Here is a 24,452-nt window from a genome sequence, read left to right on the forward strand (position 1 = left end):
CTTTTAGGTCTTAGTTATTTGGATTGTAAATGTTATTTTATTTATTTGTATCGCCGATGGGGGAGAGGCGAATAACATGTTTTGATTATATGATTAATTGCGTTGAACATCTTTTAATTTAAATTATAGCATGATTGCGTCGCCGGTAGGGGAGAGACGATTAAGCATGTTTTTATTAATGTATGTGTGAATATAATGGAGTTTGGGCCGCCGGTGGGGGAGAGGCGGAGGCGGTAGCAATGACTACCGTCGTGGTTTTGTTGTTGTGTTGAAATTCCAATCTTCAATCATCATTCTTGAAATCCTAATCGTCATCATGTTTAAATCCTAAACTTTATCCTTCTTTAATTCCCAATCTTCATCCTTCTTCGAATCTTAATCTTTACTCTTATTCAAATATTAACCTTCATCTATTCTTAAAATCTGAATTCTCAAAATGAAACCATTAATTAAAAGTCTAGTAATCTCAGATGGGATTCTCTGTCCCAGAATATAGTGTGTACCACTCTTAATTTTTTTTATTTTATAATTATTTTTTATAAAAATAAAAAAAATAATAATTATTATTATTATATTATGAAGTTTAATTAATATTTATCACTAAAAATTAGAATTTTAAAAATTATATATTCTAACTTTGAATTAATGAACCCAAATAATCTATTATTAATTCAAATAAATATAGAAAATAATTATAAACCCTAATTGGATGAGTGGACCCTTGTTAATTATTTTTATATTATATTAAATCATAATAAATTAAAATTGAATAATGAATAATTAAAATTTATAAAGAAATTAAGAGTGGTACACAGTGGTACACACTATATTTGGGCAAGAGGGTCCCGTTATATGACCCGTTTCTTATTCTCCATGAAAACTTGGGCGTTACAATAGTTGCATTACCACTGAGTAAATTAACCAATGAACAATACAAAATAAATATTAGAATTAGAAATAATGGCCAGAGGGCCTAACTAAACATATTTTTAAAGAGTCATAAGTAAAATTTTATAGAATTAAAAAAATATATAATTGTAATATCATTTAAATTATTTAATTTATTAAAAAATAATTATATTTAAACACAATCACCTCATAATCTTTTCTTTTTCTATCTTTTATATTATTAAAACCCTATATAATAGTTTCATTAGCAAGTATACAAAACTATAAATATAATCAAGATGTGTTAAAAACTTTCATAATACTAAAAAATTTTATTCCTAACTAAATTCATTTCCCTTACACGCCCACATACAAAATATTCTCTAATAATGTAACATCATATTAAGGAATTAAGATATATCTTAAAAAAAAATATTTTTTCAATGAAAAAGTTAAACAAACATTCAATTATAGCTACAAAGAAAAAAAAAATACTCTCTCCGTCCCACTAGAATAGGTTCAATTATTTTGAACATGGAGATTAATAAACTTACTTTTGAGGGAAAAAGTGGTGGAAAAAGTGTATGGTCCACATGACCAATTAACTATTTTAAATACATATTTTTTCACTCAAAATGAAAAATAAGCCTATTCTAATGGACATCTCAAAATGAAAAATGAGTCTATTTTAGTGAGATGGAGGAAGTATCAAACTAATAAATTGTACCAATTAATCATATTATGATTATGAAGTGTGAATATATTGAGTTTGGACGAGCTGTCCGTCGCCACAAACAACTCGGACGCGGATAATTTGGTAGGCGAAGGCGGCTTTGGAAAAAGATGAGGTGCGTACCTACCGCCTACTTACTTGGATCAATTGGGTGGCGGTGAAGCAGCTCGACAGAAATGGGTGTGGGTCCCTACTCTAGCTAAGCTTATATTGGCATCATAAGATTCATTCATCCAAATAAGACTAAGATTTACATGTATCTTTTGATTCATTCATCCAAATAAGACTAAGATTTAAATATATATTTTTTTGGTTTCCGTATTCAGGAAAATTGCATCAATATTTTTTCTTTGGGTAAAACTGGATGTGAACACAAGTATACAACATTGCTTCCCCAGCCCTCCAACCAAGGGTTTGAATCACCACATAATAGAAACGAAGAATCACTATATACTCCCTTCATCCCCAAAAAATTTGCCCTGATTTCCCTTTTGAAGTATCCCAAAAAGTTTGCGTCGATCTCCTTACTTTCTATTTTTGTACATGATCTCACTATCAACTTTACAATTATAGTCATTTAAATACTATTTTTGTATATGACCGCCACCATCAAATAACTTTTTACCAACTTTTATTATAACTCATGTCGTTCCTCTTGGAGCAAACTTTTGAGGGACGAAGGAGTATATTAAAACTATCTAAAAAGCCTACTGGAAGGTAGTTGCATCTCTGTTATATGCTGTTGTAACTTAAACCATGCGCATATTTGTAAGCATGGATTCATTTGTGCAGCTCCATAAATAGAGCACAGTTCTGATCAATAATAGTTAGTTTTCATTTCCAAAAATCCTATCTTCTACTATGCTTAGCTTATAGTTTAACATTATATAATGTTAGATCGATTAAAAATATAAATATTATGTTATTTTAAATTTTTGTCATGACTTTAACTTAATATAATATGCATATTTTTTTTTTAATTATTAACCAAAATACACCTTTTGAAAAGAAAGAAAGAATAAATTAGACGATAAAAGAAAACAGACAAAGAGATAAAAGAAAATTAATACATTTAATGAAGAAAGTTTTGGCATAAAAAAATAGGCAAAACTTATCTTTAAGTCCCTATACTTTACAAGTTTATTTCAATAAATCCTTGTAATACTCTTTGTTTCCATAAATCTCTCTACTAATATATTTCACCTCAAAAAATCACTTTTTAACCGATGTATCTAACACCGTTAACATTTTCACTAATAATGGGCTGAGTAAATATTGCAGTCTTGTCATGATCACTTTTTTCAAACGCCGAATAACTAGACAATAGATGATGGAATGTTCAGTTGTTTGCGGCAAAAGCTTCAGCTTCACATTCTTATTTGATCGAATTACGTGTGGTGCCGTCCAATAGTTATCAAACAACACATTCTCTTTAATGTCGTCATCCGTTTCTGTACAACGACACACCCCAACAGTTGATTGAAATTATTAGTGTGTCAGATTATATTGGAGCTTTCATCACCACTTGCTCAGTCTTCTAATGCACATTTCTTTTCAGAAAAGCTCTATAAATTTCTTGAAAAAATTCTTCTAGACGATCAGATTTCCCAACACATGAGTTGGCTTCTCCAATCGGCAAATTTCGGCTTAGAATTTGGTATGGCCAAATCACTCAGTTTGGCAGCCACCGCTGTAGGAATGCGATGGACATCCAGCAAAACCACTTGTGAAATAGGCCATTTGCAATGGAAATGTTAATGGTGTTAAATAAATCTGTTAAGAAAAGATTTCTTAAGATGAAGTATATTAGTACGTAAAGGGACATACGAAAACAAAAAGATAGTACAAGGACTTATTGAAACAAACTTTAAATGTATAGGGGCCTAAATATGTGTTTTGCCAAAAGAAAAAAATACGATGTTCTCCTTTTATGTAAATAGATTCTTCACAAAAGGAAAGAGAAGCAAAATATTAGGAATGATATGACGGCTTGGCTAGTAATGATTAAATCAAAGTCAACTTGAAATCCCATTATTTGCAAGAATCAATTGGTGATAAGATTTCATGGAAATATGTGGCTTCTCAGTGCGCACCTTTGATCTAAAAGTCAACGAAACACATCAACAAAATAAAAAATAGAAAACATAAACTAAATCAAAGAAAAAAAAATGTTACACAGAGCAAGGCTCAACGACTATATATTTGATTTGTACTAGAACTAATAGTAACACAAATCACATTTGCAGCCATGGAGAAAAGTTTCTATTACGTTTTACCATTTCTAGCTATAATCCTCATCCTAACTTCCCAAAAGTGTTGCACAGCCCAACCATTCACCAACCTCGACACAGATCAATCTTCCCTTCTCGAAATGAAAGCTCACATCATTTCAGACCCTTCACTCACAATCACAACAAATTGGAGCAATTCGAGCTCCGTTTGTAGTTGGATTGGTGTCACGTGTGGCAGTCGCCACCGTAGAGTCACCGCACTAAATCTTTCCGACATGGGCCTCTTGGGCAGCATTCCACCACAGCTAGGAAACCTCACCTTTCTTGTTTCCCTCGAGCTCACACGCAACAATTTCAGTGGCACTTTGCCTCAAGAGATGTCTCGCTTGCGCCGCTTGAAATTTCTTTCAATCAGAGAGAACAATTTCAGGGGAGAGATCCCATCATGGCTGCCTTTCTTACCTAAACTTGAGTACTTATCTCTCAGAAGTAACAGTTTCTCAGGTTTCATTCCAAAATCCATTTCCAACTTAACAAATCTGTATCATCTTGATTTTTCTTTCAATTCCCTTGAAGGAATAATCCCACCAGAGATTGGTAGACTTCAAAGACTGCAACTTCTGGCTATTCAATCAAATAATCTGACAGGCATTATACCATCTGCTATATTCAACATGTCTTCTTTACAGAGATTAGCTTTCAGAGCAAATGGATTGAGTGGCAATCTTCCAAATGATTTGTGTGCAAATCTTCCATTTATTCAAGGGATTTATCTTGCTATAAATCAATTGAGCGGCCTGATTCCATCAAATCTATCTCAATGCTCACAACTTCAATTGTTGTCGTTGGATATCAATTCTTTTAGTGGACAGATACCCGCAGCCATTGGCGACTTAAAATCTCTACAAGTTCTACAGCTTTCAAGAAACCAATTAACTGGTACACTTCATTTTCTCTATAAATCTTGGATTTTCTTTGTTCTTTAGAATAATTTAATCAATTCAAAGTCGTGTATCTTTGTAGGCACATTGCCCCTCAGTATCTTCAATATCTCTTCTTTGCAAATATTGGACCTATCGAGAAATAATCTCTATGGAAACCTTTCAAAAGACGTCGGGAATCTTACAATGCTAACAGACTTGTATCTCGCGGTGAACAATTTCACAGGTGTGAACACAGTAGACTATTCTACCAACATGAGTTGATTAACTTAATCTTTTATATTTTTTGGCAGGTGTTCTGCCAAGAGAAATTGGCCAACGTCTTCAGCACCTTGAAAGACTTCAATTAGCGACTAATTTGTTCAGTGGTTCATTACCACCTGAGATTTTTAACATCTCAACCCTTCAACTTCTTGTAGTTACACAGAATGATCTGTCAGGTTCTCTTCCAACCAATTTATGTAGCGGCTTACCTTTTCTTGAGGTACTTTACCTTGGTGGTAATCATTTCAGCGGAATAATACCTGAATCCATTTCCAACTGTTCTCAACTCAAACAGCTCGATATCGGCAGTAACAAATTCACTGGCCTTGTACCTCACTCTCTTGGAAGCCTTAAATTCCTTCAAATATTGAATCTCCCAGAAAACAATCTAACATTTGGATCATCTTCTGAAGTGAGCTTCATTACTTCATTGACAAATTGTAGATCGTTGGAGGTTTTCGGAATTAATGGTAATCCTCTTGATGCCACTCTTCCATCTTCCACTGGGAACTTATCTTCCCACCTCCAGCAATTCATCGCATTCGACTGCGGATTAAAGGGAAGAATTCCAGCTGAAATAGGCAATTTGACCAGCTTGGTTAGACTCGATTTATACGGCAATGACCTATTTGGTAATATTCCATTAACTGTGAAGCATTTGATCAAACTGCAGGGATTAGATCTAGCAAACAACAACATCACAGGTATCATTCCAGATGATCTGTGTGATTTACACAGCTTATCTGAATTGAGTTTGAGTGGAAATCAATTGTCGGGTGCAATTCCAAAATGTTTAGGAGATGTCACATCTTTACGCCATCTTTTTCTAAACTCGAACATGTTAACTTCAACCATACCATCAGGCTTGTGGCACTTAAAAGACTTGTTGAGCCTAGACTTATCCACTAACTCATTGATCAGATTTTTACCTCCAGAGTTTGGTAATTTAGCTGCAGCAATTTATATAAATATATCAATGAATCAATTGTCAGAGTCTATCCCAACCACCATTGGTAGTTTGCAAAATTTGGTCACACTTTATCTGTCGCATAATAGACTTCAAGGTTCAATCCCAGTGTCCATTGGGACTATTACCAGTTTGCAAACTTTAGACTTCTCCTACAATAACCTCTCTGGTTCAGTGCCGAAATCTATGGTCGCACTTCAACACCTCGACAACTTAAATGTCTCTTTCAATGCTCTAAGTGGAGAAATTCCTAGTGGTGGCCCTTTTTTGAACTTCACAATGGAGTCCTTTAAGGGTAATAAAGCACTGTGTGGAATTCCAAGGTTCGATGTTCCACCTTGTCCAGTAGTAGACAATCACAGATCAAAGTTGAAGAAGGTAAAGTTCATTTTATTCATTCTCGGTGGGATTGCAGTTTTCGCAACAATTATGTGCTTCAGTTTTATATTCCTCAGATACAAAAGGAAAGTTAAAGCAATTGATGCAATCTTGTCGATTGCACCAGAAAGAATTTCATATTATGAACTCTCACGAGCAACTCAACAATTCAATGAGAGCAATTTACTAGGCACGGGAAGTTTTGGTTCTGTATATAGAGGAATTCTTGAAAATGGAAATGATATCGCTGTAAAGGTGTTTAAATTGCAATCGGAAGCAGCTTTCAAGAGCTTTGATGTTGAATGTGAAGTTTTTCGCAATATACGTCATAGAAATCTGACGAAGGTCATAAGTAGTTGCTCCAATGAAGAATTCAAAGCTTTGGTACTTGAATACATGCCAAAGGGAAACCTTGAGAAATGGTTGTACACACACAACTATTGCTTGGATTTCATACAAAGGATGAACATAATGATTGATGTGGGCTCGGCATTGGAATATCTTCACCATGGCTATTCTACTTCAATTGTTCATTGTGACTTGAAGCCTAGTAATGTATTGTTAGATGAAGAAATGGTTGCTCATGTGAGTGATTTTGGTATATCAAAACTATTGGGTGATGGGGAGAGTGTCGTCATAACAAACACTCTGGCAACTTTAGGTTATATTGCTCCAGGTGAATTCTTATTAAAGTAGATTATACTTTCAACTAAATTATGACTTCCAACTGAATATTTTCTTTTTCATTCCAGAGTATGGTTTAGAAGGCCTAGTCTCCACAAGGTGCGATGTGTATAGTTATGGCGTGTTGTTGATGGAAACCTTTTCGAGAAAAAAACCCAGTGACGATATGTTTGCTGGAGACCTAAGCTTGAAGGTTTGGATTGCAAGTGCAGTTCCACAATCTACACATCAAGTTATAGATGCCAACTTACTTTTGAATGTTAACGAAGAGCATGGCGACAAAATTATCAAATTCACATCATTCATATTGGAGTTGGCTGTAAAGTGTTGTGCATATTCCCCTAATGACAGAATTACCATGAAAGAAACTCTAGTGGAGTTGCAGAAAATCGTACGTCGATTTCTGGATGAAGCCTGAATTAGTATTGTGTTCGATCATATGTGTAAAGTGATTCAATATCTTTAAGTTTACTTGAAGAATTATGTGCATTTGCACGTACAAAGAATGACTCTATGAGTTTTGCTATGTATAATGCAATTTTATACATTAATATGATTAGTGTGGATAAATGACATGTATATGAATTGATGTGGTAAGCACTTAATTACTTTTGTTTTCCACAGTAACATAATTCTTATTGCATTTGACAACAATTGTATTTACATTCTTATATTTCACATCTTTACATATTGTACATGTACAATTTCAACAACTTACTTTTTATATAATATAGGAATATGAGAAATGTAAAAATGCAAATACAGTTGTTGTAAAATACAACAAGAATTATATTATTGTGCATTTTCAAATTTGATTATCATTTCAAAATAATGCACACGTCGCGCGCCCATACACACACACACACATACGAATATATCAACATAACTCATAAACAGGCGTATTTAGTAAATATCGTGAAAATCTCGCTACCCTCAGGATTCTAACCCAGGCCAAAATGTTTGTTCATACGGTACATCTATTTGTTCATAGAAATCATTGACTTATTCGTTTTCACACATTCTCCATTCCTTAAATATTTAGCATTCTCCATGGAACCTTTCTCTCTTTCTCTCTCTCTCTCTCTCTCTCTCTCTCTCTCTCTCTCTATATATATATATATATATATATATATATATATATATATAGGGTTAGGTTCTATGGAGAACAACAAATATTTAAAGAACAGAGAACATTGAACATGTCAGTAATGTCCCTTGAACGTTAAATGTTCGTAACAATCATTTCGTTGAAAATGGCGTCGAACATATAGGGGGTCGAATCCCATTACCCCCAAAAATTCAATATTTATTCACGCACATGTTCAACGAAATGACTGTTACGAACGTTTAACGTTCAAAGGGAATTACTTACATGTTCAATGTTCTCTGTTCTTTGAATATTTAGTGTTTTCCATTGAACTCTTCCATATATATATATATATATGAGTTCAATGGAGAATACTAAATATTCAAATAACAGAGAGCATTGAACATGTCAGTAATTCCCTTTGAACGTTAAACGTTCGTAACAGTCATTTCGTTGAATATGGGCGTGAATAAATATTGAATTTTTGGGGGGTTATGGGATTCGACCCCCTATATGTTCAACGCCATGTTCAACGAAATGACTGTTACGAACATTTAACATATTCTCTTTTCTTTGAATATTTGTTGTTCTCCATAGAATGCGACCATATATATATATATATATATATGTACAGGGACGGAGCCAGGGGGGCTAGAGCCCCCCCCCCAAATTTTGATTTTTTAAAAAAAAATTAATTATATATATATATATATATATATATATATATATATATATATATAACGAAATTAGAAACGGGAGCACGAACCCTGGCCGCGACAAAACCCACCCTGCTGCTGCTACTGCTGAACCCACCTTATGACACCACCACCTGCCGCTCGCGCCACCACTGTCGGCCGTCGCAGTTCGCACCACATCCCATTCCATTTTAGAGACCGAAATGTATTTTGCTGAATTTGTGGGTATTAATTGATTGGGCGGTGGAATGAATTGATTGGTGTGATGCAAAAAAAAATTGTTTAAATAAAAAACGTAGAGGTGAGAAGATGCAAAATTGGTGAGATGCAAAATTTTGAATCAATTTATTTTCTCAACAATTGGATTGGGTTGTGAGTCAGTGGACAAGTGGACGATTGGATTTAGAAAAAAAATTGTGAGAAGATATTATTTATTAATTTCAGCTTCACAATCAATTTATTAATTTGAATTAATTTATTTTTATTGGTAATGGAACATTTTTTTTCTAAAAAACGTAGAGGTGAATCTTCATGTCATTCAATTACACCTTTTATTGGAGCAAATGTTGAAGCAAATGTAGAAGCTGAAACAAATTCTAAGGAATATGTTCGTGATCCGGGATTAAGAAAACCAATTGAGGAGTTTGATATTTCTATTCAAGATCAAGTACGTAGAGAATATTGGTCTATGGGGCCTTGTCAAGTAGTTGGACATAGCTATCCGAAGACTGAATTTGGAAATCAATTAAGGAGTTTTCAAGATGTGTGGTATCAAAAGTTTGTGTGGTTAGAGTATAGTGTTGCAAAAGACGTTTGCTTTTGCTTTTGGTGTTATCTTTTCAAGCCACAGGATAAAGCGAGTCGGTATAGAGCAGATGCATTTACTAAGACAGGATTTAGCAATTGGAAGAAGGCTTTGGTTAAATTTGCAGAATATGTTGGAAATACAGATAGTTGCCACAATAATGCTAGAATACAAATTGAAGCCTTTAAAGATCAAAGACATAGTATGGCAACTATGTTTAGATCAAATACTCGTGAGTTGGATGTTGCTTATCGCGCTCGTTTGACGGCTTCATTGGATGTGAGTTGTTTTCTATTGAAGCAAGGAATGCCTTTTCGTGGAAACGATGAGTCTACTAGTTCTTCAAATCGAGGTAATTTTCTTGAGTTGCTTCATTGGTATAGTGATCATAATGATGTTGTTTCCAAAGTTTTGGATTCAAATGCTCTTGGTAATAGTCAAATGACTTTCCCACAAATTCAAAAATATTTAGCATGTGCTTGTGCTTCAGAGATTACACTTGCTATATTAATGATATTGGGGATAAAGTGTTTACTATGTTGGTTGATGAGGCTCGGGATGTATCATTGAAAGAGCAAATGGGGATAGTTTTAAAATATGTGAATGATAAAGGATGTGTAATTGAAAGATTTATTGGCATTGTGCATGTTGTTGACACTTGTTCACATTCTCTTAAAGATGCTCTTAGTGCTTTATTTGTGAAACATGGTTTATCACTATCAAAACTGAGGGGTCAAGGATATGATGGAGCTTCAAACGTGAGAGGTGAGTTCAATGGGTTGAAGGCCTTAATATTGGAAAAAAATCCTTATGCTATGTACATTCATTGTTTTTCACATCAACTTGAGTTAATTGTTGTTGCTGTTGCTAAGACTATCATGGCTGTGAAGGATTGTTTTAGCTATATATGTTTCCATGATAGTGAATACAATTGGAGCATCTTGCAAAAGAAAAGATCAACTTAGAATGTTAGAACATGAGAGATTAGTCAAAGAACTCAATGATGAAGTAAGGATAAGTGGAAAAGGCCAAAATCAGGATACTAGTTTGGCAAGACCTGGAAATACTCGATGGGGGTCACATTATTTGACTTTGCTTCGTTTATGTGCTATGTGGCCTTCAGTAGAGAAAGTGTTGGAGAATATACGGGATGAGACCACTAACTCTGAGGTTAGAAGTACTGCAAGAGGTTTGCTTCGGAAGATGAATGATTTTGAGTTTGTGTTTGTGATGCATTTGATGAAATATTTGTTAGGAATCACAAATAAATTGTCATATGCATTACAAAGAAGGGATCAAAATATTGTGCAAGCCATGACTTTGATTGATGCAGTGAAATCTCAACTACATGACTTCAGAAACACTGGGTGGGAAATAATTTGTGATGAAGTCAATAGATTTTATGAGGTGAATGCTATTTCTTTGATTGATATGGAAGACACAATAACACGAACTGGTTATAAAAGGCAGAGCATCACCAATGATCATTATTACTGTGTGGAGATTTTTACTGAGGTATTTCTTTTAATTTCAAATATTTAATTCATTTTATTTATTTTAATTTTTCATGTCTTAACAATAAGTTATTATTTATTCTTGCAATGTTAGGTTGTTGATTTAATCATACAAGAGATGAATAATCGTTTTTCTGAAGCTAGCACCGATCTACTTAGATGCATGGCATGTCTTGATCCAAGAGATTCTTTCTCTCAATTCGACATTAATCAACTCATGCGTTTTACTACTTGGTATCCTGAAGACTTCTCGGCAGGTGATTATTTATATTTTTTACAATAATTTCGTAGTATCTTTATTAATGTGAAATATTTAACACGTGATTGTTTATGTCTTCCACAACAACTCCGTAATTTCATAGCACTTGTGCAGCATCATCCTCGCTTTTCTACGATCACTGATTTGGGAAGTTTTGCTCAAGAAATGGTTAAAAGTGGCAATCATTTAATTTTTCAATTGGTTTATCGTATGATTGAGTTGACATTGGTTTTACCTGTAGCTACTACTTTTGTTGAGAGAACATTTTCTGCAATGAAGCTCGTCAAAAGTGATTTGCGAAATCGTATGCAGGACGAGTGGATGAATGACAATTTGATTGTGTACATTGAAAAGGACATTTTCTCAACAATTGATAATGAGAAGATATTGCAACGTTTTCAATCGATGAGTGCACGTCGCAATCAATTGTCATCGCTTTCTCAAACAGAAACAACTAGTTCACCAAGTATTTATTCTTAGGTTATTTGTAATGTATGAAACTTTTTTAGCTATGTTATTTCAAATGTATTAGAACTATATTATCTATGAAAATGTTTATTATTATTATTATTATTATTATTATTATTATTATTATTATTATTATTATTATTATTATTATTATAATAAAAATGTCTAAAATGTACTGAAAAAAATATTTCCGGGGGCTACCGCCCCCGAACCCCTGAAGAAGTTCAGCCCTCCCCAATAAAATTCCAGGCTCCGTCCCTGTATATATATATATGGTACAGTTCTAGTGAGAACCACAATTTTCGTGAGAACATGAGAACCATTAAAATTACTGCATCTGTTATACAAATTAATGCGTCTGCTATTAAATTTACTGCATTCGAAAAAAATAAAATTTTTGCTCCCTTCAGGATTCGAACCCAAGTTCTGTATTCATCCATCAAGATGATGCATCCACCGTAGATCTTGATGATCGAATGACTTAAAATGATTTTTCGTTCTTATTTTAGTTAGTTCTCTCTCTCTCTCTCTCTCTCTTTCTCTCTCTCGATATATATATATATATATATATATATATATATATATATATATATATATATAGGGTCAGCTTCAATGAAGACCACTTTCCTATATAGAGAATAGAGACCAAATCAGAGCCATTGATCTCACCAAAATCAATGAATCAGATTAATCTGAATTCTTCAAGTTTAGCAAATCCCGTAAATTCCTCATTTTTCAATTCTGGGAACCAACGAACATTATTATGAACTTACGAACATACTAATGTTCGTCGATGTGTTCGTATAAAAAACAAATGAACATACTAATGTTCGTCGATATGTTCGTATAAAAATAAATGAACATACTTATATTCGTAAGTTCATAATAATGTTCGTTGGTTCTCAGAATTGGTAAACGAGGAATTTACGGGATTTCCTAAACTTAAAGAATTCGGATGAATCTGATTCATTGATTTTGGTGAGATCAATTGCTCTGATTTGATCTTCATTCTCTATATAGGGGAGTGATCTACATTGAACTCTTCCATATATATATATATATATATATATATATATATATATATATATAGGAGTGGGCTAGGATGAAAACACTCTTAAGTGTATAAATATAAACGTTTTTTCAAATTACGAATTTTATCCAACAGTGTTACGAATTCATCCAACATGATTACGAATTGTGAAAAATAAATATTTGCTACATTTGGGATTCGAACCCAGGATCACAAATTCGTCCAGGAGGGTTACGAATCAACCGTAGATCTTGATGATCTAAGGGCTGAGATTCATCCATATTTTATACACTTAAAAGTGTTTTTATTCTAGCCCTCCCCTATATATATATATATACATATATATATAGGGGAGGGCTACAGTGAAAACACTTCTTAAAATATAAATATAAACATTTTTTAATGTACGAATTTTATCCAACAGGGTTACGAATTCATCCAATAGAGTTACGAATTGAGAAAAATAAATTTTTGTTACATTTGGGATTCGAACTCAGGACCACGAATTCATCCAACAGGGTTACGAATCAACCGTAGATCTTGATGATCTAAGGGCTGAAAATCATTTATATTTTATACACTTAAGAGTGTTTTTATTCTAGCCCTCCCCTATATATATATATATATATATATATGGAAGGGCCATGGTATAAACACTTCTTAATATATAAAATACGAGCTACATAAAATGTATGAATTCTACGTAGACCGCATATGAATTCGATGTGTAAATGTATGAATTGCGAAACATACTATTTTTACTACCTATGAGAATCGAACTCGGGACCATGAATTCATCCAACAAGGTGATGAATTAACTATAGATCTTGATGATCTAAGGGCTGAAAATAGTTCATATTTTATGTTCTTAGTTCAGGTAATAATTATCATCTCCGGATATTAAATTAAAGCCTAAGATTATGCAAAATTGGTGATCAGGCAATTAAGCAATCAACAGGCATAAGAACATAAAAAGAAAATTAAATCTTGATACATTGAATCAAACAAAGTAAGAAATCCAAATCTATTTACTACATAAATCTAGGTTAAAAATATTTTAGCCACACATAGACATATGAACTAGAACAAAAATATCAAAGGAATAGATAAACATTCAACAAATAAACCGTAAGCAAATCTTTGAATCTTCAGTTCTTGCTCTTCAGGTCTTCTTCGTCTGTCTCTCTTAGCTGTAAGGAAAAATTGAATAAAGTAAAGTACTGTTCAAAAGTGTCTTGGGGTTCTTTTATGTACCCTAGGTCTTCTAGCTTATTTTCCACTCCAAAAATCGTGTTTGTTAAGTTGAAAATCGAATTTGGGCGAGAAAAGGCAGGCCTTATGCGGCCACACGCTGGGCCACATTCGGTGCCGAGTCGCGTGGCTGGATCACGCGCCGCGCGCATAGACCGCCTTGTCTCCAAGAAACTTCTATCTTGCCATGCAGCCGCGCTTCTGGCCTGCGTGACCTCCACGAGGCGTGGTCTTGCATGCGGCCGCGTGTCTTCGCGACACGCGGACTTTCCGACGTCCGTTCTCCCTCGTCCGACATCCGATTTAAGCTCCGTTTGCACCCACGAACTCGTATCTTCATATACTCTTCTCAAATATCATCAAAAGCTTCCGAAAATGAGTCCTAATTTGTATAAAAATAGCACAAATACGGACGAGTAGTCTATTCTACAAAATAAGCAAATTCAAAGCTAGATAACTCAACTTTAACTAGGAAAACACTCAATAAAGCACTAGAATGACGTATCATATATAGGAGTGAAAATGCATGTAAATCATTCAACACCTTGACAACTTTAATGTCTCTTTCAATGCTCTAAGTGGAGAAATTCCCAATGGTGGTCCATTTATGAACTTCACAATATGGAGTCATTTAAGGGGCGTTCACTTTGCACGATTGCTTGGATTTCATACAAAGGTTGCGCATATTAATTGAAGCCTAGTAATATCTTGTTAGGTGAAAAAATGGTCGCCCATGTGAGTGATTTTGGTATATCGAGAATATTTGACTTGGGGAAAAGTATCGTGATAACAAATACTTTAGTAATACTAGGTTACATTGCTCTAGATGATGTCTTATTCTAATTAAATCATGTATTCTTACTAAATATTTTTCTGACTCATACTTTTTGTCATTCTAGAGTATGGTTTGGAAATTGGAAAGGATAGTCTCCACAAGGTGCGATGTTTATAGCTATGGTGTGTTTGTTGATGGAAACCTTTACAAGAAAAAGACCAAGTGATCATATGTTTGTCGCAGATCTAAGCTTGAAGATCTAGATTGAAAGCTTAGTTCCACAATCAACATATCGAGTTAATTATAGATGCCAACTTACTAATGAGTCTCGATGAAGAAAATGGCGATAGAATTGTCAAATTCTTATTACACATATTGGAGTTGGCTTTCAAGTGCTCTACAGAATCCCCTAATGACAAGACTAACATGAAAGAATCTTTGGCGGAGCTACAGAAAAACAGACAGAAAATCAAATGTAAATGTTTGAGATGAAGCCTAAATCACAGTGGTATGGTAAGTTACTTTTTCTATGTTTTTTATAGTACTAGCAGAAAGAGCGTACCTTATACGCATAATCAATAATGTTTTATTTGATAAAACAAAAAATTATAGATGTAATATCTATTATATTTAATTTTTCAATTAATAATTTGGTCTATTTGATTCTATAACTATAGTAAACCCTTTTCAAAATAATTCCCAATAAATTAATAAACTCTATAAACTAATAAATTTCTAATGTCCCAACTTGGGTCAATTCAAAAAATATATTATCAACTTTAATAAAATAATAATTTTTTAGAGAATCTCTTTATGAATATATAGGTCCTGTTAATATTCTAAATTAATAGTAATTGTTAAAGTATTACAATTATGAGTACTATGGTAACTTTTTAAAATTAAATATGAACTTATTGTTGAATTATCTTGAGCTTGATCATCATTAGGATATCCAAACATATCAGCCACAATAAATTGATTGATTTTCCAACACATACATTTCAATGTATGATAAATCTAGAGTGGATTTTGAAAATGACCAATTTACTATAGTAAAATAAAATTTATCTATTAAAAAAAACTTAAATATTGATTAGTGTTACTATTTTACCCTCCACATAGATAACTTAAAATTTATACGCGCTGTCTAATTTACTCTTAAATTCACCATCTCCAACTCCAAGTTTTTCCTGTTGCTTCTGGATCTTCATTGTCCTCAGCCTCCTTGCGGCTCGACGTCGCCTTGGTGGATTCCACGGCAAACCTGGTCGTCCTCCTCAATGCCACGAACAGTGTTATCATCGCTTTTAACTCGAAATCGGCCATTGCAAATCAAATCTAGCACACTTGTCCATTTCTCACTGGCTTTCTTTGACTCAACAATGTCGCTCCCCAAATCTCTGCAAAACCCCTAATTTGAGCTTCAGTTGACACGGAAGCTAGAGATGATTCAAGGAGTTCATTCATCTTTTTTCTGTATTAGAGAATCACAACAGACTTGCTCACCTCTTCCTCTTCCTCCTCTCATGTCCCTAACTGCCCAAATCAAGTTCTGCAGGTAAAATTAAGCGATCTTTTTAATCGCTGAGAAACTATTTTTTGGAGAGAATAATGTGTTAGCGTGTTTTCCGTTTGCAGAAATCAAGGCGCAGCAAGACAAAGAGCCTTTCGTGGGAGTGAACAAATTGAGAGGTTTTTAGTGGTTAGTTATGAGTTCGATTAAGCCCACGTTTGGTCGGGTCTTTTTAGATGTTGGAAAGGGATTCAATTAATTGAATCCATTACTTGTTGTTTGGTTTGAGTAATGAGTTAACCATTATCCTTACTTGAGGGTAACCCAATCACCCAATTTGTTACCCCTCAAATTAGAAGGGAAACAAAAGAAAGGGAATCCCTTAATAATGATTAATTTTCATTGTTAAGTCAAACACTCAATAAAAGTAATGCTTATTGTTACCATTTCACTCCTTTATTTGATTCTATTCCCTTTTCATTCCTCTACTTGAACCAAACGAGCACTAAGTAATTAAAGCAAGGTTAGTGTTGGTTTTTGCAGGATGTAAACTTTTGTATACATGATTCGATTTGTCTGTGTCGTGGCTGCATGCGCCGAGGATGAGTTTTTACAATGTGAGAACCATCAGCTAATTACTCAAGAATTTAAAGTTGAAGATATATATATGTTGAAGTGAATGGTGTGCAAATCCGCAATGGCACAATTCTTCGAGACCACTTGAGTATATTATGTGTTGTCTTTATGCTCAGCCAGTTTCTGCAGTGAACGACAATATATAGTTTACCTCATGTCTCTGCCATTCTTTCACAAAATGGAGAAGACAGAGTTATTGTTGGGACACTCGATCTAAATCGATGAAATAGTAGGAATGAAGCCTCAGGTATTTCTATCCATGCACATATCCTTTGTCTATTCTTCTATTGGCTAGTAATTACTAATTAGGAAATCAAAATATTATTACATGGCCAAATTAAAGATTTCGTTAATTAATCTCATTTAGCTTAAACCAGTTGACTTTATTTTGTACTTCACCAGGGGATTGGATCTGATTTTGCGAGGGCATATATTAGCATGGTTTGGGCTATGAACCAATTGCAGAGTCTAAGAGGGTAGGTTTGCTCAAGACTGGGATAAGCACTACATAAATATATTGTTACATGTACATATGTGGGTACTGGTGCCTAATTGAACCATTTCACAAGATGATGCATTGTAGTTTGTACAACATTTTTAACACTTTCACCCAATAGATTATTAATGCACCAACTCAAATCGTACAATCCTGCATTTCCTGCTGTTGAGTCGTAATTCTTTTTAGAGTAGTGATATTTGAACACCAGGTGTACGTTACACCTGGTAAAAAACCGGTTTTTTACCTGTTTAGAGTGTGGGTCGGTTTTATGGATTTAGTATATTTACTGATTTATCCTTGATTTATTCCATCCATTTTTTTTCTTTTTTTCTGCCATTTTAATTATGTACAGTTTTTCGGCCAAATTCCCTTATTTTCGGTTAATTATTTTGTTTGGTTAATTAGTTTGTTTCCTTATGTTTCTTTATTTTTATGTTTTTATTTTGGCCAAATTCCCTTATTTTTATGGTTAATTAGTTTTTCGGCCAAATTCCCTTTATTTTTTAAGCTTTTGTTTCTTTATTTTTATGTTTTTATTTTAGGAAATTTTATAATTTATATAATTTGATTTTTTTTTGTTCGGTTTTGTTTTTGATTTATTTGTTTTTAAATTTAATTATTGATTTGTTAACAATAATTTAGTGTTTCTTGTTATAATAATTCTAGGTTTGTTTCTAGCTATTTTTTTTCTAAATTAATATTATAATTTTTTTCAAAAATTATTTCTCCTAAATTTTGTGTTTATTTGTTTTTTATTAATTTGTTTCAACTAATTTTGTGTTTCTCCTTAAGATAATACTAGATTTGTTTTTGGATATTATTTTTTAATTTTTTCGAAAATTAGATTTTTTTTATAAGATAAAAATAATATTATTTATTTTTATCTAATATAAAATTATGTTATAATTTCGGATATTTATATTGCTAAAATTTTGTTATTTTTATTTGTTTCCACTAATTTGTTTCCTATTATTAATTAATTAATTAAATTTTAGGATTTGTTAGGATTTGTTTTCATAACAAACCCTTGATACACAAGTAAATAAAGATTATTAGGTCCTATATTGATGGATTGGATTTATTCCAATTCGAACTAGCCGCCCATCGTCGTTAGGATTTTGCCCTAGAAATGATTCCTATGAATAAATAGGTTTCCGCCCTATTCATTCTCAAAACCTTTCGGTTTTTCTCAAGTCCTTTGTAATCTTCTCTTTTCTCAATCGTTCTTAGTGTTTTATTTTCAAAATTCTTAATGACGAGTGAAAAGAAAGGAACTTTTGAGAAGAAAAAAAAATCCGGCAAGGGCAACGGGAAATCCCACATCGTCGGAAACAAAACTCCTACGACTTCCCCAAGATAAGTTTTGAGGAAAAATATAATAAAATGAGGTGAAATGGTTGATATGAATGTATTTCACTTGCAAGACTATGTATAGCAGGTCGATTCAACTATTCGTTATAAAACTATATAACATATACTTGTAGACAATGTATTATAATATAGTATTGAAGTCGATTTGATAATAAAAAAAATGAACTACTATAGTGTAAATAATGAAGTCGAAATAATTATACTCAATGAAATGAAGTTGAATTAATTAATTGAATTAAATTAGTGAAGTTTTAATAAAAAATGAATCATATGATGGGGTTTTTCTCGGAAAGCTATATAACATATACTTTATTAAAAGCGATATAATAGTAAGAAAATGAACTACTATAGTGTGAGTAATGGGAAAAAAAATTAATTCAAGTGAATCATACAATGGGATTCTACTCGAAAAACTATATAACATATACTTTATTTGAATATATTATAATGAAGTATTGTAATCGATATGATGATAACAAAATGAACCACTATTGTGTGAGTAACGAAGTCGAAATAGTTATACTCGATGAAATGAAGTTTAATTAATTAGTGAAGTTGTAATAAAAATAAAATTTATAAGATATATATAATGAAGGAAATTTTATTAAAGTATAATCAATCCTACGTAGAGATTTTGCTCGGAATCTATATAACATATACTTGAATACAATGAATTATAATATAGTATTAAACGTGATATAATAATAAGAAATAATTATACTCAATGAAATAGAGATGAATTAATTAATTGAAATAAATTAGTGAATTTGAAAAAAAAAATGAATCATACGATGGCATTTTGCTCGGAGAACCATATAACATGTAATATAATACAATACTTTATTATAATATATTACAATAAAGTATATGTAATATTGTTTTTCGAGCAAAATCTCATCGCGTGATTCAGTTGAAATTTTTTTGTTTCGTTACTCACACTATAGTAGTTCATTTTCTTATTATCATATCGCTTTTAATAAAGTATATGTTATATAGTTTTCCGAGTAAAATCTCTACGAAGGATTGATTATATTGTATTTTTGCTTTCAACTTCACTAATTTATTTCAATTATGTAATTAAACTTGATGAACGTTGAGTTTAATTATTTCGACTTCAATAAAATATTATAATACATTCTCTTAAAATATATGTTATATAGTTTTCCAACCAAAATTACATTGTATTCACAATTTTTTTTTGAACTTCACTAATTTATTTTAATTAATTAATTAAAATTTATTTCCTATTGTTATATAGCATTTACTGGATTATTATAATACATTTAATCCAAGTATATGTTATTTATTTTTTCAATCGATGCCCCATCATATGATTAATTTTATTTTTCTTTCTAACGCTTCACTAATTCGGTTGCCACTACCGGACAAGGTGGCAAAGTATAACTCACATATTATTTTTCTTGTATTTCGCTTTTTTTTTAAATCATCTTCGAATTTTTTTATTAGATATTTGAAAAAAATATAAAAATGAAAACAAATCTAGGAATACTTTGAAAGGAATCTCTAAATTAGTAGAAATAAATAAAATTAACATATAATTCGCAAAATAAAAAATAAAAATCGAAAAATAAAATAAATGTCAAAATAAATCTATGATTATTTTATAAGAATTTCTAAATTAGTGGAATCAAATCAAAGATTATTTATTGGAGAATAAAAATCTATAAATTAGTGGAAACAAATCAAGGATTATTTTAGGATAATATCTAAATTAGTGGAAACAAATCGAAGATTATTTTAGGAGAATTTCTAAATTTGTGGAAACAAATCTTGGATTATTTTTAGGAGAATATCCAAATTAGTGGAAACAAATAAAAAAATATATAATTTTCGAAAAATACAAAAAATTCAGAAAAAAAATATTATCGAAACAATAAAAAAATAATATGTGGAAACAAAAAAATGAATATATAATTTTCGAAAAATACAAAAAATTCAGAAAAAAATATTTTTGAAACAATAAAAAAATAATATGTGGAAACAAAAAAAAGAATTTTTTTAAAGAGAGTCATAAAATTAGTGGAAACAAAATAAAACACAATTTTAGAATATAAATAAATAATTTAATCATCAATAATATCTAAATTAGTGGAAACAAATCGAAAATTATTTTAGGAGAATTTCTAAATTTGTGGAAACAAATCTTGAATTATTTTTAGAAGAATATCCAAATTAGTGGAAACAAATAAAAAAAATATATAATTTTCGAAAAATACAAAAAATTCAGAAAAAAAATATTATCGAAACAATAAAAAAATAATATGTGGAAACAAAAAAAAGAATATATAATTTTCGAAAAATACAAGAAATTCAGAAAAAAAAATATTTTCGAAACAATAAAAAAATAATATGTGGAAACAAAAAAAAAGAATTTTTTTAAAAGAGAATCATAAAATTAGTGGAAACAAAATAAAACACAATTTTAGAATATAAATAAATAATTTAATCATCAATAATATCTAAATTAGTGGAAACAAATCGAAGATTATTTTAGGAGAATTTCTAAATTTGTGGAAACAAATCTTGGATTATTTTTAGGAGAATATCCAAATTAGTGGAAACAAATAAAAAATATAGTATAATTTTCGAAAAATACAAAAAATTCAGAAAAAAAATATTATCGAAACAATAAAACAATAATATGTGGAAACAAAAAAAAGAATATATAATTTTCGAAAAATACAAAAAATTCAGAAAAAAAAATATTTTCGAAACAATAAAAAAATAATATGTGGAAACAAAAAAAAAAGAATTTTTTTAAAGAGAATCATAAAATTAGTGGAAACAAAATAAAACACAATTTTAGAATATAAATAAATAATTTAATCATCAATAAAAACAAATAATATATTTTTTTTAAAAAGTTGGAAAATATAAGGAAACAAAAAACCGAAAAATTAGGAAACAAAAAAACCATAAATTTCAAAAATCATAACACAGAAAAAAATAATAATAAAACAATATATTTAATAAAGGATAAATTAGTAAATCTATAAATCACTAAAAACCGGCTAATTTGGACTAGTAGGAAAACCGGTGGTTTTTTGAAGGTGTATTGCACACCTAGTGTCCAAACATCATTATTGTTCTTTTTATATCTGTTTTCAACTCGGATTTCAAAATTATAGAAGGGGAAAACTAATCTCTTTCATCTTTCTTATCCCTTTTCTGCCAGTCAGAACTTGGGAGTGCCATCTGGTAACAATTTTGCTATCTGCACTGTATATGCTATAATTTTGATGAGAAAATCCTTTGTTGTAGTAGGTAATAGGTATGCATGGTGAATGACCTAAAATTTCTATGAATCTTGAATTTTGATTATATGCATTAAATAAATTTCGGATAAAAAAATAAAAAATTGAATGTAAAAATTTTGATTTATTTTAATATCCGAATCTTTTATTCCTATTTTACTCATGCTTTGTATTTTACTTGGAAGCCTCTGCCACATGTCGTGTTCTTATCTGGATTCTTTGGAATGCTTGGATCCGGCTTTGTGTGTGCTACATGCATTTTCTCCATTATGTTGTGTTTTCTGCTGCTATTCGTGGGAATTGGTCGGCTCGGCAGGGGCGGAGCTACAGCTTAGGGTAGTGGGGCAATTGCCCCTCCTAAAAAAATTAATAGTACCATGTATATATATGTATACTTATAAAAATATATATATATATATATATATATATATATATATATATATCTTTGCCCCACCAAAAAATTGAGCAAAAAGGGGCAACCACGTGACATTGCAGATGAGACTTAATCAAATTTGATTCTTTTTTTTTTTGTTATATACCTTATATATGGATTGGAGAAAGAAGATAAAAATATATATATATATATATATATATATATATATATATATATATATATATATATATATATATATAGGAAAGATAAATCATTGTTATCTTTTTCCACAAGTTTCCTTGTATCAAAAGGAAATATCAAACGGTTTCTCTCCCTATGAATTACCGTATTTTTAGGTTTTCACTCTCAATTTTGTTCCGTCTGTCTTCTGCTGTCTGCTGAACGAAAAAAATATATTCATCATCAAATTGAGAATTCTTCTATCTGCCATCTTCACAATTGATTTTTCAACTTGAGGATTACAAGGTATACAAAATCAACTATTTTAAATACTTTTTTTTTTGTTATTATATAGTATTGTTAATGAACTGATATTACGTCGCTTTCAAAATATGAGTAATCGTAGGGAATTATTGTAAAAATATTTTATTATATAATTTTTATAAAAGTTATTTTTTTTATCATGTTTTGCCCCCCCTGTCTTTAGGGGCCTGGCTCCGCCCCTGCGGCTCGGTATTATGGTGGTACTAGCAGCCTTAAGCTTTATAGCTTCGTTCAGATTTATTGGAGCTGGTATGCTCGGATTGATAGCAGCAGCAGCTTACAGGGTACGCTGGGCTTGATGACAGCAGCTGCAGCTCACAGCTGCATATCATTTCCTGGAGCTGGTTCGGCCGTGTTTATGGCAGCAGATCGAGGCAGCCAACGGCTACCAGATTTCCTTGTGTTTTTTTATGTTTTTCGATGTGTTCCGTGGTGGTGTGTTTTATGACAGTGGATAGCGTTCTAGCATGGCTTCATGGGTGGTGATGGTTAGTCCGAAGCCTCTTCATAGTCATAGCTGGCATTGATGCGCGAATAATGGTATTGTCTGGGTAATGTCTAGCCCGAAGCTTAATCTTGCTATTTATACCTTCCCGTCTTCTCCTTTTTTTCGTTGTTCTCTACGGTCTTCTTTTCTTCGTTCTCTTTTAGACGGGCACTATTTTCCTTCCCTAATGTTTTTCCCACTGAGTTTTCTTTAGAGAGATTTTAGTGAAACTCGGCCCTTAGTTTGCTTTCTCTGTGCTTTCAAGGGTTTCATTTTTTAAGTTTTTTCTTTTTCTTTTTAATAAAATATCGTTATTTTAATAATAAGACACCTATCTTCTCCCCCTTTCTATATTTTTCAGTTTTTAGACTTTAGAATTTATTGCTTTCATAGTTTGTAGGTTTCAAATTCCATCTATTCAACCTGAATTATTTTTCAAATTTTATCAGTTTTATTTATTCAATTGCTTTTATTTTAATTATGTTTTTGATTTATTTTTATATGTTTGGCTAGTCTATTTTCTGATGCTAGGGTTTGCATGCATGTAGTTGATTAAATTTATGTGATTTATTTATTGATACCTTATTTCCTTTCAGTTTCTTAGTACTTGATTTCTTGTGAATTACGTGATCAATAATTTTTATGTTTAGCTATTCGATTTGAGACCGAGCGAAGATAACTGTTTAGCGGATTCGGGAATGTGTGATATGATTTTTACTTTGAGACTTAACGGATATAGTTGAATCATATAGAGCTATTCTTATGTGCTTTTGGGAGTTAGTAGATTTTTTTAGACCTAGCGCTGATAAGAATCTACTAATCAA

General features: G+C 31.7%; 2 protein-coding genes across 2 annotated transcripts in view; both read left to right on the plus strand.

The window, feature by feature from the left end:
• The first annotated feature begins 3,788 nt into the window (after positions 1-3,788).
• On the plus strand, positions 3,789-7,671 carry LOC131013514 (probable LRR receptor-like serine/threonine-protein kinase At3g47570). The gene is made up of 4 exons (XM_057941622.1): positions 3,789-4,791; positions 4,876-5,019; positions 5,087-7,078; positions 7,155-7,671. Exons 1-4 carry the CDS (start codon positions 3,870-3,872, stop codon positions 7,502-7,504), a joined length of 3,408 nt encoding a protein of 1,135 aa, XP_057797605.1. The 5' UTR covers positions 3,789-3,869; the 3' UTR covers positions 7,505-7,671.
• Positions 7,672-9,358: 1,687 nt separating this feature from the next.
• Positions 9,359-24,452, plus strand: part of LOC131008485 (uncharacterized) — a 37,833-nt gene continuing 22,739 nt past the window's right edge. Inside the window, exons 1-6 of the mRNA XM_057935359.1 lie at positions 9,359-10,103; positions 10,202-10,438; positions 10,596-11,188; positions 11,282-11,444; positions 11,688-11,912; positions 12,821-12,825. Coding sequence (XP_057791342.1) covers positions 9,359-10,103; positions 10,202-10,438; positions 10,596-11,188; positions 11,282-11,444; positions 11,688-11,912; positions 12,821-12,825 — 1,968 coding nt within the window. The remainder of the gene's footprint in view (positions 10,104-10,201; positions 10,439-10,595; positions 11,189-11,281; positions 11,445-11,687; positions 11,913-12,820; positions 12,826-24,452) is intronic.

This window comes from Salvia miltiorrhiza, chromosome 2 (genome assembly GCF_028751815.1).
Source record: "Salvia miltiorrhiza cultivar Shanhuang (shh) chromosome 2, IMPLAD_Smil_shh, whole genome shotgun sequence".
Lineage (NCBI taxonomy): Eukaryota > Viridiplantae > Streptophyta > Magnoliopsida > Lamiales > Lamiaceae > Salvia > Salvia miltiorrhiza.

Excerpts from the sequence above, each read along its gene's own strand:
- LOC131013514 (XM_057941622.1), top strand. The coding sequence starts at position 3,870 with ATGGAGAAAAGTTTCTATTACGTTTTACCATTTCTAGCTATAATCCTC. Across the intron at positions 4,792-4,875 it reads TTCAAGAAACCAATTAACTG|GCACATTGCCCCTCAGTATC; the intron begins GTACACTTCATT and ends GTATCTTTGTAG. Across the intron at positions 5,020-5,086 it reads CGCGGTGAACAATTTCACAG|GTGTTCTGCCAAGAGAAATT; the intron begins GTGTGAACACAG and ends ATTTTTTGGCAG.